At 38.2% G+C, this 14,696-nt stretch overlaps 1 protein-coding gene across 1 annotated transcript; it reads right to left on the reverse strand.

Annotated features, from left to right (window-relative positions):
- Nucleotides 1–1,758: 1,758 nt before the first annotated feature.
- Nucleotides 1,759–12,858, reverse strand: gmfg.S (glia maturation factor, gamma S homeolog). The gene is given in 7 exon segments (NM_001091040.1): nucleotides 1,759–2,087; nucleotides 3,864–3,937; nucleotides 6,239–6,321; nucleotides 8,552–8,601; nucleotides 9,628–9,677; nucleotides 10,502–10,598; nucleotides 12,693–12,858. Coding segments are annotated over 7 exon segments (429 nt in total). The 5' UTR covers nucleotides 12,696–12,858; the 3' UTR covers nucleotides 1,759–2,015.
- Between the last annotated feature and the right edge of the window lie 1,838 nt (nucleotides 12,859–14,696).

The raw sequence follows: 14,696 nt of genomic DNA on the forward strand, positions 1-14,696 counted from the left end.
ACCAGATAAGTACTACTATAGTTTATATAAACAAGCTGCTGTGTAGCCATGGGGGCAGCCATTCAAGCACAGGATACACAGTAGATAATAGATAAGTACTACTATAGTTTATATAAACAAGCTGCTGTGTAGCCATGGGGGCAGCCATTCAAGCACAGGATACACAGTAGATACCAGATAAGTACTACTATAGTTTATATAAACAAGCTGCTGTGTAGTCATGTGGGCAGCCACTCAAGCACAGGATACACAGTAGATAACAAATAAGTACTACTATAGTTTATATAAACAAGCTGCTGTGTAGCCATGGGGGCAGCCATTCAAGCACAGGATACACAGTAGATAACAGATAAGTACTACTATAGTTTATATAAACAAGCTGCTGTGTAGCCATGGGGGCAGCCATTCAAGCACAGGATACACAGTAGATAATAGATAAGTACTACTATAGTTTATATAAACAAGCTGCTGTGTAGCCATGGGGCAGCCATTCAAGCACCGGATACACACTAGATAACAGAGAAGTTCTGAAGAATGTGTTAGCTGCTGGGTATTCTGTGCCTTTTCTTCTTTTTCCAGCTTGAATGGCTACCCCCATGGCTACACAGCAGCATTTCATAGTGTTAATTTCTGCCTCGTGAAACTTCGTTGGTACTCTCACACTCAGGTCAATTTGAATAGGGCGGATACGTAAACATCATACTGTATATATACAGTATGTCTTTATTTGAGATGTTGGTGCAAATGCTTGAAGTGGCCACTTATTATTTCACATGTCCAAGGAAGCAAAATAAATACAAAAGAGATCCTCTAATGCCCTAGACATGAGCCCACCCTAAAACAAATGTGGCAAGCCCCTCAAATGGTTGCAAAAAAATGTTAGCACAAAAATCTTTAATAGTTAGGACTTTTGAAGGCAATCCCGCTTTAAAATATAAAAAAATGCCAGCGTTTTTTAGAACTTTTATGAATTTCCAACATACAGGATATGATGTCACTGACATAAGATTGAGGAGGATTTAGCTTCATATGATCAATTCGCCAGGTCTAAAGTGGCGAAGGAAACTCTGGCGAAAGAGGTAACATTCCGTAAAATTCGCACTTCAGTGAATTTATGGAGTAACGATCGTTTGCCTAACCAAAATTTTGGCTTCATTTTGGCGTTAGGGCACAAAACTGCGTTAGCCGTGGTTTCTATCTCTAGCAAATTGTCCTCTACGCCTGTTAGTAAATTGCCGATGTCCCTGAGATTTATGGCTAAATTTTCGCTACCAGCAGCCACTTCGCCCTTTAGTAAATCTGCCCCCTTGTGTCTGATCGCTCAATGCAGCTCAATAGTGAGTGATAGCAAATTTTTGTAAAGGGCCCTTGCAAATGAACTACTGTTCTCGGTTCTGTTTCTTTTAATGCAACTTCAAATTCTCATACTTTCTGACAGTTATCTGTGATTTTTAAATGGTACTTACTTGGTGCAAGTACCATTTAAAAATGTTTTTGTGAATTTGATGTTCTTTTAAACAACACATGAACTCCATTAACAAAATATGAATTTGCAGGTAATCACAAGCCTTTCTAAACATTTGCAAGCAACTCAGTTTCCGCATCAATACTAATTATAGTGGACTGGCCCCTCTCAAAATAGAAACAACTGAAGAAACGAGAAGTTTTACATTTTAATTCCTTTTCTCAAAACAGCAGCTGTCAATGATCACCAAAACATAAATGCAACTTCCTCTTCTTGCTTTTTTTTTTTTTTTCTTTCCTCAAACATTTGTGAACTATTTGAGATGAGAACTGTATAATTCAACCTCCATACATAAGCGCTGACTGGAAAGTTTTCTGAATAAGCTTTTCAGCTGTTAACTGTTTTGGGGCTAGTTCTCAAGCGAGGATAGCATGCAGCAGAAATTCTCTTTCGTAATTAAGTATAATGGCTTCCACCTGTTAGCTATTATGTATAATATTTAAGAGGTGTAAGGCCATCCAAAAATAGGAATGTGTCTCATGGCTTCATATCAGCGGAAAAATGCCAAGCGTTCTTTCAGCCAGTCCTCTGTCAGATCACTTGTGTTTCTGATCTCAAAGACCTACAGTGAAAACAAAAAAAAAAAAAAAAAAGTTTAGTGAGAAAGTGCAGAAACAGGGACATTGTACTATAAAATGATGCAACAGATTCGGTTTACAATAACCTATAATTACCTGTGGGGTAATATGATATAAGTGGCAACATTTGCACCAAAGTTTAGGAACCCACAACGAATAATCTGTGACCATTTTTGAGTCAAAAGTTTGGTGAGAAGTGCACAACAGAGTCCTCACATGGCAAAATGACGCCGATATGACTGAGAAATAATACGGGACAATATGGGATAAAAGTGGCAATGGGTACAAGGTATAGCATCTCACAGCAACCAATTAGTGGCCATTTTTGAGCAAACAATCACCTGACCTATGAGTGTACTCATGAGTCTAGGCAATTGTTATTGAAATTAAAGTGGAGCGATTAGGGGAGATTTCAAAATTACCGCCTACCTGATTATCTGGAAAGTGACAAAACGCTCCACCTAAGCCTTCAATTTTTGCATTTGCAAGATGGCTTGTAATATTCTTATCCACCAATGGTTGTATATAAAGGGGTAGTTCCCTTACATAAAATCTACTTACCAACTGATGATCTGTAATAGTTATGTGCGAGTCGGGTTTTTCCCTAACCCCACCCAACCCTAAAACCCGCCCTCCCTCCATCCACGCTGGCCGAGCCCAACTTCCGACTTCCCTTTATAGACCCATCCAAACCCGCCTCACCGATGCCGTCACAAAAGTAGCTGGCGAGCAGGCGTGCGGCTATAAAGCCGGAAGCCGGCAGTTGAAGGAGAACTAAACCCTAAAAATGTATGTGGCTAAAAATGCCTTATTTTATATAGTGAACTTATTGCCCCAGCCTAAAGTTTCAGCTTGTCAATAGCAGCAATGATCCAGGACTTCAAACTTGTCACAGGGGGTCACCATCTTGGAAAGTGTTTGTGACACTCACATGCTCAGTGGGCTCTGAGCAGCTGTTGAGAAACTAAGTGACATTTATAGTTTGTACTGTATATTGTGAGTGGGTCCCTATGCTCAGTAAGTGACAGCAGCACAGAGCATGTGCAGTGAATCAGCAGAAAAGAAGATGGGGAGCTACTGGGGCATCTTTGGAGATACAGATCTTTACTGTTAAAGGGCTGTGGTTGCCTTGGGCTGGTACAGAAGTACAAAACATAATGTACAACATTTCTAGCTACTTCTTTAGTAAGGCTTTAGTTCTCCTTTGAAGGTGGTGGCGAGAGCAGGAGGAAGAGTTCGACCGCACCTGCTGCACAGGGGGATGTGAGGTCGGCCTGAACCTGACCAACTCGTGGATATCGGGCCAGCCCACCCCTCACTAATCTGTAATATGACATTTCTAAGTGTGATAGATGCATGCGCCCTTTAAATAGTGATTCGATCACACACATTCCTTCCAATCTGCTTGAATGGACATATATGTATCAGAGGACCTCAAACACATAAACAGCCCCAGTTATAGCTCTTATGATACCGAAACTCTTATGTTAATGTTGCTATAATTTTACAGCCTGGGACTTATTTGAGTGGGACATTCAATCGGAAGTTTTTATCCAGTAATGCTGCTCTACTTTGTGTCTCATTGCAAAAACCATTCATTTTGAAAGTAATTGATTTGTGTGCTCCCTTTCCCTGGTCTTTTTTTATTTTTTTTATACAATAATTACTTTTTGGATCTGGTGCACCCACCACGATTACGGTACATTTTAAAATGTGATATTTTGACCATACAGTATATAAAACAAACATAGTCTCCTTACCTTAGTAAGCTCAGCCGTTTGTACTAGTCTGTTTTTACTACCTGCATACATCATCTGCTGCTCTGGTTTGCATCCTGCAATAAACAAAAATCTTACTTGCACCAGAGATTATTAAATGTGTTATTTAATAAGTTTCCTTAGGGGAAGGCGTTTAGGGATATATCTCCCCAAAATGCCCAGTGTGGCCTTAACCTTAGGCCACTGACATACGAGGAGATTAGTCGCCCTGAGATTAATCCTCTCTGATGCAGATGACTAATCTCCTCCCAATGCTTTCCCATCGGCAATAAGGTGATGGGAAAACATCACCTTTCTGAAGTTGCCTCGTGAAGAAAATAAAACCGTCAACAAACACAACTTTTCATTTGCTTTGACTTCTTGAAGCTGGAATGCAAGAGGGGGAGGTAAGTGAACAGAAACTGAATATGTAATATCATCAGCAAATGTTCCCAGGTACAGAATCCCATAGTAACCGGTGAGAGATTTGCTTTCATTATTTTATTTTCAGGAGACAGATGAAAGCTAATTGCTATAAATGTGCTAGGGGTAACATTTGCTCAGTATTGGTTTCACAAGTCTGACTAGTCTCTGTGTGATATTACAGCATGGAAAGATGGCCAGATGCTATTTTTTACAAATATATTTCTTTATCCTTGTGTTACAATGGCTAATGAGAGCATGCAAAGCTATAAATAGAAGGAACACAACAGAGAATTACAGTACAAAGGATATGGCACACTGAGCTACAAGAAAAAGAAAACAAACAGACTGAGTAAGGAACAGAAAGGTGGCAAAGACAAGGAGGAGAATATAGATGGAGCAAACTATATTTATAAATCTGATTCATGTAGCTCACCATGTAACACCATATCACTATTCCTGAGGAAGCATGTCGGATTTCCAATGAAACTCGCTGAATGAATTAACTATTCTACATGGAACATATTTTGTATTCTACAAAATTTTAAAATTGCACGCTTGTGAGTACCTTTTTTGGCATTCTTTCACTGCTTAATAAACCTCGTTACACTATTGCTGGTCTATATATAGATCATGCACACATTCCTGGTGGCTGCTGACATTACTGACCACTCCTGAGTCTGCAATTTAATAGCCAGATTAACAGGCTCCTTAAGCAACATCTCATTAGGGCTCAGAAGTTTTGTAAATCCCATTGGGAAAAGACATTGAGCTGTAATTTGTTCTCTCCTGGCTGGTGATCCAGCAGTTTTCTTGGTTGCCAAATGATCAACCCAATGTTGGACATCCCTCAGCAAAGCTCAAAACATCCTAAAGACTAAATTTAAAATATGTAGAAAATCATAACATTAAGGGCCTTATTTATCAAAATTCAGATTTGTTCAATTTTAGAGGCTTCTTCTACTTCTAATAAACTCACAAGTTAAAAATAAACACAAATGTTACCTTATTTCTTTAAAAAATATGAGTATAAAAAAAATTTGAATGAATGAAATAATTGAAAAAAACTTGGATTCCTCAAATTTGTGAGCTTACAAGCTAAAAAACTCAAACTGAATAAATAATTCAAATTTTACCTAGGACAACTCCCATTGACTTCTACAGTATATGACCATACAAGCTTTTAGCTTACACTGTTTTCACTCCAAATAATTTACTCTACCATGTAAAATTTAATTCCTGAACCAATAAGTATATTTCTTTTAATTTATAATATTGGTGTGTAGGCGCCATCTCAGGTCCTTTTGCCTGGTCATGTGCTTTCAGAAAGAGCCAGCACTTTAGGATGGAACTGCTTTCTGGCAGGCTGTTGTTTTCTCCTACTCAATGTAACTGAATGTGTCTCAGTGGGACTTGGCTTTTTACTATTGAGTGTTGTTCTTAGATCTACCAGGCAACTGTTATCTTGTGTTAGGGAGCTGCTATCTGGTTACCTTCCCATTTTTCTGTTGTAAGGCTGCTGGGGGGGGGAGGGGGGTGATATCACTCCAACTTGCAGTACAGCAGTAAAGAGTGACTGAAGTTTATCAGGGCAACAATTCACATGACTGGGGGCAGATGGGAAACTGACAATATGTCTAGCCCCATGTCAGATTTCAAAATTAAATATAAAAAAATCTGTTTGCTCTTTTGAGAAAAGGATTTCACAGCAGAATTCAGTGCAGAATTCAGAGCAGCACTATTAATTGATGCGATTTGGAAAAAAAAAAAAATTCCCATGATAGTATCCCACCAATTTGAGTTGGTGAGTTTTGGTGAAAAAAAAAAAACACAAATCACAGTAAAAACCCAAATTCAAACGCCCTGAAGTAGTAACATAATACTAGAAGCATGAAAAAAATAGATTGCACAGATTGTACCCATTTGTGGATGCAATTGTCCATTTCAGTACTTACCCACTGGGCTGGAGAATATAAAGCAGAGTGGATAGGAGATCCTGCCATCTTCATGCACATACTTATAACTGTACACCAAAAACTTAGAGTAAATGTCAAGGATCTACTCAATATATCTGGCCATAATCTCATCTAACACATGATAAATACACAACACAATGTTTTTATATAACTAAGGGCAATCAAATATTGGGGGACAGACAATTGCTAGTAGCAAAACCAGGGAAAAAATTAAAAAGCGTTCATCTGGGAAATTCATCATGGATGCACACTTGTTCAGTTTACTTAACCAGTGCCCAAAATTAAAAAATAACTATTGTGTCAACACAGAGCCCTATAAGTAGCACCTACAGTATGGGAATCTTCAATAACAGGCTTACCTATGCAGGTGCTATGGAACGGGCCAGACTTGGAGACAAACAAGAACCAATCATGTCCAGTGGTGTAGTAGGCATTACACAATAGTATATGCACTTGTCAGAAAGTTCAGTTATTAATGAAAAAGCTTGTTGGCAACATATAGCAGTGTCACTCTACTAAAGTCTTCTTCTTTCTTTATTTTTTTTTACAAATACTTTTTACAAATACCTCTTTTTACAAATAACTCCTATAACATATAAACTTATATATGTGGTATAAATAATGGTCTCGGTTTTCATCAGTGCAGTTACTCATAGCAACCAATTACCAATGCGTTTTGATCAGAAAACTGCAAGTAAGAAAACAAAAACAAAAATCTGACTGGTTGCTATAGGCAACTGCATTGGTGCAACTGAGCATCTATATTAGTAGTATATTCTGGCCAATAACATGTAAAAATTTACTAAAAAATAAGTCCATATAATAAATAAGTCTTTATAAAACTGTATAAAGTTCAGTTAACAATGCAGGATCATAAAAACAAAGCTAGGGGAGAGCATTATCAGAGCATTTAACCTATGCAGCAATCCATGTATCAAACACCCTAGATCTGGAGTGGGAGCAGTCATAGTACTTTTGGCATACCTCCCAACTGTCCTGTTTTTAGAGGGTCAGGGCCTCTTTTGACAGCTCAACCTGCAGTCCCTCATTTGTACCGGAAAGTCCCATTTTTCTCTGCACTGAACAGCCAGAAAAAGAATCAAAGTATCTAACTTAATTGGCTTTTGGCAGAGAGTCCAGAACAGCCACAGCAGCAGATGGGATACTTTTGTAACAAATTCGAGATAAGCAAATAAGTAATTGTAACAATAATTAAAGATAACGGATCCCTTGGGAATAGTTAGACTCACACCTTACAGGGCAATTCACCTTCATTAGCAAAAATATAATAACTGAAAAAAACACAGAAATGTGTTTAAAGGGATCCTGTCATCGGAAAACATGTTTTTTTCAAAACGCACCAGTTAATAGAGCTGCTCCAGCAGAATTCTGCACTGAAATCCATTTCTCAAAAGAGCAAACTGATTTTTTTATATTCAACTTTAAAATCCGACATGGGGCTAGAAATTTTTTCAATTTCCCAGTTGCCCCAAGTCATGTGACTTGTGCCTGCACTTTAGGAGAGAAATGCTTTCTGGCAGGCTGCTGTTTTTCCTTCTCAATGTAACTGAATGTGTCTCAGTGGGACATGGAATTTTACTATTGAGTGTTGTTCTTATATCTACCAGGCAGCTGTTATCTTGTGTTAGGGAGCTGTTATCTGGTTACCTTCCCATTGTTCTTTTGTTTGGCTGCTGGGGGGGAAAGGGAGGGTGTGATATCACTCCAACTTGCAGTACAGCAGTAAAGAGTGATTGAAGTTTATCAGAGCACAAGTTACATGACTTGGGGCAGCTGGGAAATTGACAATATGTCTAGCCCCATGTCAGATTTCAAAATTGAATATAAAAAAAACTGTTTGTTCTTTTGAGAAATGAATTTCAGTTCAGAATTCCGCTGGAGCAGCACTATTAACTTATTCATTTTGAAAAAAACTACTTTTTCCCATGACAGTATCCCTTTAAACTTTCATAACCTGCCAAATTTTGTAAATTAACATGGTAATTAGGGGGTGTGGGCACAAAAATGGGTGTGGTCAAACAAAGTGCCGCAATATGAGCGGCAACTTTTTTGTCCCTCTTTTTATTTCCAAAATGTTGGGAGGTATGCTTTTGGTCATATAATTCGCTTGCATATATTACGTTTTGGCTTAACCATCTTATGTTATCTCTTTATAATATGTAATGCAACAATTCCCTGAATTCCTTGGCAGTTATATACTTTGTAAAAGTCCTAAAAAAAAAAAAAAGTCAGAATCCTGGGTTCTCCCACCCATCTAGCCAGAAAGGATATCTTGGTTGTCGTTCAGGCAGTTCATTCTGCAGCTCATCAGGAGAAATATCCTGTAAGACAATACATCAGAGAAACTGGGTATTATGAATTTTAACGATATATACACTTAGGGGCAGATTTATCAAAGGTAGAATTTCAAAGTGAAATATACTTCGAAATTCGACCATTGAATGGATATACTTCGACTTTGAATATCAAATTCAAAGTTTTTTTTACCGAATTTGACTGTTTTTCGGTCGAAGTAAAATTGTTCGATCGAACGATTTCAGCGATCGATCGAACGATTTTGCTTCGACTAAAAAAAACACGTAGAAAAATGCATTAGATGGTCCCCATAGGCTAGCATAGCACTTTGGCAGGTTTAATTTGGCAAACTATTGAAGTCAAAGTTTTTTTAAAGAGAAAAATATGGTTGAATATTCGAAAGATTTAACTTCGAATCGAAGTCGAAGTCGTAGTAGCCTAATCGATGGTCGAAGTACCCAAAAATTTACTTTGTAATTCAAACTTTTTGAACTTCGAAAATTCACTCGAATCCACTTCGACCCTTGATAAATCTGCAATTTTACTAAAGGTTAGAATACCAATTATTCTGTATGGTAAATAGGCAACAGAAAATCAGTTTCTATGCAGAAGAAGACAGGAAAGAGGCTTGTATAACAGTAACAGCCTGGGTATATTTACTCTTGCATAATCTCATTTTTGATCTTACACTGGTTAATTAAGGCAGGGACCGCTGACTTTGCACCAAAATGCCAGTTGTGCCCACTTGGCTGTATTAGGTGCAAGGTAGAATCTCCTTATAACAGTGATACCTTTTAAGTTTTATTAGCTTTTTCCTGTGTCTCAGTAGTGTATTGCAAACTAGTGAAATCAGGTGCAATCTGTCAGTGGCTCATAGCATGTTAGCTGCAGCTGAAAAAAATATGTTAGGCAGAGGATCCAACAAATAACTTATTAAATATATAAACAGCTATAATAAAAATACTTTTTAAAGTTCAGTGGGTTTTCTTAATAATAGAGACTTCCCCTTTAACATGCTGGCCTCCAGCTACAAGGAATAAGACAGTACCCACCTGATATTCTTCTTCTAAAATCACCAGTTGCTTCTCTTTGTCTATCTTCACTGAAAAACACATTAAAATATAAGAGAGAGTGTCTATAGTGGTGCACTTGTAATGCAGGCAACTGCCTGGGTGCTGGTTATAACATAGCTTAATTTATCAAAAAAATAAAACCGCACTCCAAGGACTTCAGGAAGTTCCTGAAGAAGGCCCGAGTTGGAATAAAAGTTTTTTCACTGATTTCACTATCTCAAGTCCTTGGAGTGCGGTTTTATTTTTTTGATTATTTTTATATTTATAATTTATATATATACAGCAGTAGCATTGGAAACTTAAACTGACAGGTTGAGAATGGCCAGTCAGGTTGACAAAAGAGTCAGGTTTAGGAACTTCAAGTAACAATTACTTACAAAAGCAGCCACAAAATGGTCAAAATGACCTATAGATAACTTTAAATGTACATGAATATACATGAATTTTTTGAAAAGTAGCATTTTAGTGTCAGTATCTAATGCAGTGGTCCCCAACCAGTAGCTCACGAGCAACATGTTGCTCCCCAACACATTGGATGTTGCTCCCAGTGGCCTCAAAGCAGGTGCTTATTTTTGAATTCCTGGTTTGGAATCAACTTTTGGTTGCATAAAAACCAGGTGTACTGCCAAATAGAACCTCCTGTAGGCTGCCAGTCCACATAGGGGCCACCAAATAACCAATCACAGCCCTTATTTGGCACCCCAGTAACTTTTTGCATGCCTGTGTTGCTCCCCAACTCTTTTTATTATTAAATGTGGCTCACAGGTAAAAAAAAGGTTGGGGACCCCTGATCTAATGTAACAAATCATAAACATTAATGATGATCATGTATTTATCTTGGAAAGTCACTTACTCAGAATGGCTGCATTATTGGTTTCTTTTCGAAATCTGAATTTTCTTAACATGTCTTTAAGCTCTGGGTCCACGTCACACACCACTAAAGAATCTGACTGTAGAGAAGAAAAAAGGTAAAGGTAAAGCTGTTTTACTAATTAAACAGGAGGGGTTCTTAGGTCCATTAAACTACTACAAGACCCAGTGGATCCATCTGTGTAAAGAAGATCTTGCCTCAGTACCTAGAATTTAGCACCTCTAATATTGAGCAAAGCTCAGTTACCCAGTTAGCAGCTGGAACATCATAGCCTTGACTCAAATGTTGTAGACCTGCCACTAAACATCACAAGCCCACCCCAATGTCATCAGCTCTTCCCCTGACTTCACTTGCCCACCCCCTGTGGGCAGAAAGGTGGCAACCCGAGTCAAGACTGAGATTCAAAATAGGCCCAAACAGCTTGCCAGAGGCCCAGTAAATAGTGACTGTCACTGTGTATGGCCAGAATCTACTCAATGCCAGCCCAGGCATGAGCTCAATACATTTCAAAAGTATCTGACCTCAATCCCTAACAGAGTCCAATGAGAAGGGCATTGTAAGTAAATCCTAACTGGCTGGTTCTCTTTAAAGTTTACCTTTAAGGTGGAATGTCTGACATATAAATATTTTTTAAATGTTTTTTGAGTACATTAACACTAAGCTTACTCTGCCTAAGGATTAGACAATGTAGTATGTTCCTGAATATACCCAACAAGGGAAAGTTGTGCTCACCACTAATTTTTAAAAACATTAAGCGGGGGTGCAATGAGGTTGTGACCACAAAATTCATATAGACAAATAAGGCATTTTTAGTAGCTTTAGGCACAAAATGTTTCAATGTCCTTAATATATTGATAGTGGTTGCCTTATTTGTCTATGTGAATTTTGTGGTATATAGAAGGAATGCCAGATAATCTCCAGCTGGTGGATGGATTGTCAGCAACTTGGTAGACCCTGATAGGGAGCTATATTTATCAAAGAGTGAAGTTAATAGTGAAGTTCCGTCACTAGAGTGAAATTCCGCCACTCTCCATTCATTTCTATGGGATTTTTATAGGCGTATTTATCAAAGGGTGAACTTTCACTTCACCCATTGATAAAAACGCCTTTCAAAATCCCATAGAAATGAATTGAGAGCTGCGGAATTTCTCTCTAGTGGCAGAACTTCACTCTTTGATAAATTTACCCCTAAATCTTTCCCCATGGGATGTCAAAGCTGTGACTGGCAATCCACATTCGACTGTGCTTCTGGGGAATGAAGTAAGGACATACCTACTGCTAATTTCTAGCAGGCATTGGGCAGAGAGGAGCTACCGCTGCTCCACTAATAGTTTAATTGTTACAGTTAACAATCTTTTCATTCCAGATATACAGTACTGTAAATGAGCCACCAAATTGTTTTTAAAGGTCCCCTTTAAGACAGTTTTAATTGGAGCAGTTATCAAAGCATCTCACGTGAAAGAAAACTGCTTTTTCTCTGTTATTTCAGAAAGGAGTGAATTAAAAACAAAACATCAAATTACTTGAGTAAAAAATAGTTAATTTGGATATGTGAATATAAAAAACTGGCCTTTAACTACATTTAGTTGCAGTGCAATATCACAGCACATTCATAAAGACAACTATAAAAATATAGTTTGCATTGAATAAATGCCATTAAAGTTATCTGCATGAGGCTTTCTTATAGGACCCGTATTTACTGTTTTATGGAAAGAGTTTCTGTTATCTCTACTTGTATCCCTAACATTATTATTCTTGCTTGCTGTGAAAGCCAGCCTACAATGTACCGCACACAGCAATAAATGCAATTAAATCTTTTAAAACAACCTAATTCTGCTTCTGTTTTTTTTTTTAACATTTGCACTGCAGGACAATTTACAAGATAAAAGAAGTAAGGTCCTATCCTTATTTGCACATTTTGCTAGTGCAGTGTTAGTTAAGGTAACAATGAATATAGTACTTCCTTTCAGTTGTTGCTGCTCATGTGACTTATGCTGCCAGTAATATATAATTATACAAGAATTAGAAATCTAAATAAATCTATTCACAAGATTTGAAACTGTATACAGACAGACATGCATACATGACATATATGCATGTCATACTTGTCTATCAGGAAATGTAATTTATTCTTATTTATTCTCAGGTACAGCACAGGCGAGCTATAGCTTACCATTCTGAAGGGCGTCTCCTCAGTGGCAAGGTTCTTTATGAGTAGACTTGTACCCCTGCCTAAAATGACAGCAGGATGTAAAGCTGCCGCTGCCAGGGAGGGGAACGAGAGAGGGCAGAAGGAGGGGGAGTTGGTTAGTCCGTTTGGTGTAGAATAAGAGCTCAGCAGAAGGGCTAAATGCTCACAAGATATTTCGTCATCACATCCTGTTATGAAAGTGCAGAGTGAACATTTTGTAATTTAGCTGACAAGAAGACACCAGAGCCTATTGTCTGTCAGACACACAATAATTTCAGTACAGGATCTATTTGGAAAGAAACTTTCACCTTTTTATCAAAAACTGTCAAACTGTGAAACAGCAGCCTTGCCACAAATATGCAGGAAAAATGCTTTATTGTACAACTTAGGGGCCAATTCATTAACTTCGAGTGAAGGGTTCGAAGTAAAAAAACTTCGAATTTCGAAGTGTTTTTTGGGCTACTTCGACCATCGAATGGGCTACTTCGACCTTCGACTACGACTCCAAATCGAAGGATTTCAACTAAAAATCGTTCGACTATTCGACCATTCGATAGTCGAAGTACTGTATCTTTAAGAAAAAACTTCGACCCCCTAGTTCGCCACCTAAAAGCTACCGAACCCAATGTTAGCCTATGGGGAAGGTCCCCATAGGCTTGACTAAGTTTTTTTGGTCGAAGGATAATCCTTCGATCGTTGGATTAAAATCCTTTGAATCGTTCGTTTCAAAGGATTCAAACATTCGATCGAAGGATTATTCCTTCGATCGTTCGATCGCAGTTTTTGCGCAAAATCCTTCGACTTCGATATTCTAAGTCGAAGGATTTTCAGTCCCAGTCGAATATCAACGTTAATTAACCCTCGATATTCGACCCTTGATGCATCTGCCCCTTAAAGTCAGAGTAGGTGTTCAAGTAGAGTTAAGATCATATACAATTCAAAAAATTCTCACCTGCAATCTTGGCAGTAGCTGTAGAAATGACAAGTTGTTTTAGTCAGCTGCTGCGAGTTATTTGCTAATGTAAAGGCCCCCATTCACAGGCTGATAAAAGCTGCAGACAGACCGAGACGGCAGCTTATTGGCCCATGTGGGGCCTTCCAATGGGCTTCCTCGATCAATATCGAGATGTTGATCAGGCAGTGTTAAAAATCTCGTCGGATCACGGCCGCATCTATTCGTTGATGCATTCCCGTGATCCAACTGCCCATATTGCCTCCACCTCCACCTCCATGTGGGCATATCAGGGAGAGATCCGCTCATTTGACGACATTGCCAAACGAGTGGATCTCCCTGTGTATGGCCACCTTAAGAGGCCTGTTTTGTGTCTGGATTTGCACAACATTACCAACTATGGAGGTGAGATTAATTTATTGCAGTCAGACTGAACCTCCTATGGCCCACCAGAAATCTGACATGTGGGGGACCACAGCCACAACTGTAAAACATAAACATAATAATAATAAGACATATAAAAATGATAAGTCTTTTATGACTCTCTAATGGAAGAATATATGGCCATTCTCCTATAGGTAGACTTTCTAGGGTCCGGGCCCATCAGTAGATTCCCTGGTATTCACAAAGGGCCATATACCTCCTTGTTCAAAATGAAAATATTTATATTTTACAAAACTATTTTCCCAAATTGTTAACCCTCTCCTTAACTTGCATACTTAATTTTTAGCGATAGTAGAGCTGAATTCTGCTGCATATCACTAATAAATGTTTCAATTTGCTAACCACTTTCTTGACTATTCAGAAAATGTCAGGACAATCTTAGAAACTGGAAAAATATTGAACTGCCAGAAAACCATTTGTATTCTCCAGTTTATCATTTTGTAACTTGTGGATGATTGGCTGCTACAAGCAACTACAATGGTGCAGTTCAGCACCTATTTAATAAAAGAGCACAACTGTATAATTATATTGCTGTTTAAAAGTTAAAAATTCTAAACATTAAAAACAAAAAGAGCTGAGACCCCATAAAA

Source organism: Xenopus laevis, chromosome 8S (assembly GCF_017654675.1).
Source record: "Xenopus laevis strain J_2021 chromosome 8S, Xenopus_laevis_v10.1, whole genome shotgun sequence".
NCBI lineage: Eukaryota > Metazoa > Chordata > Amphibia > Anura > Pipidae > Xenopus > Xenopus laevis.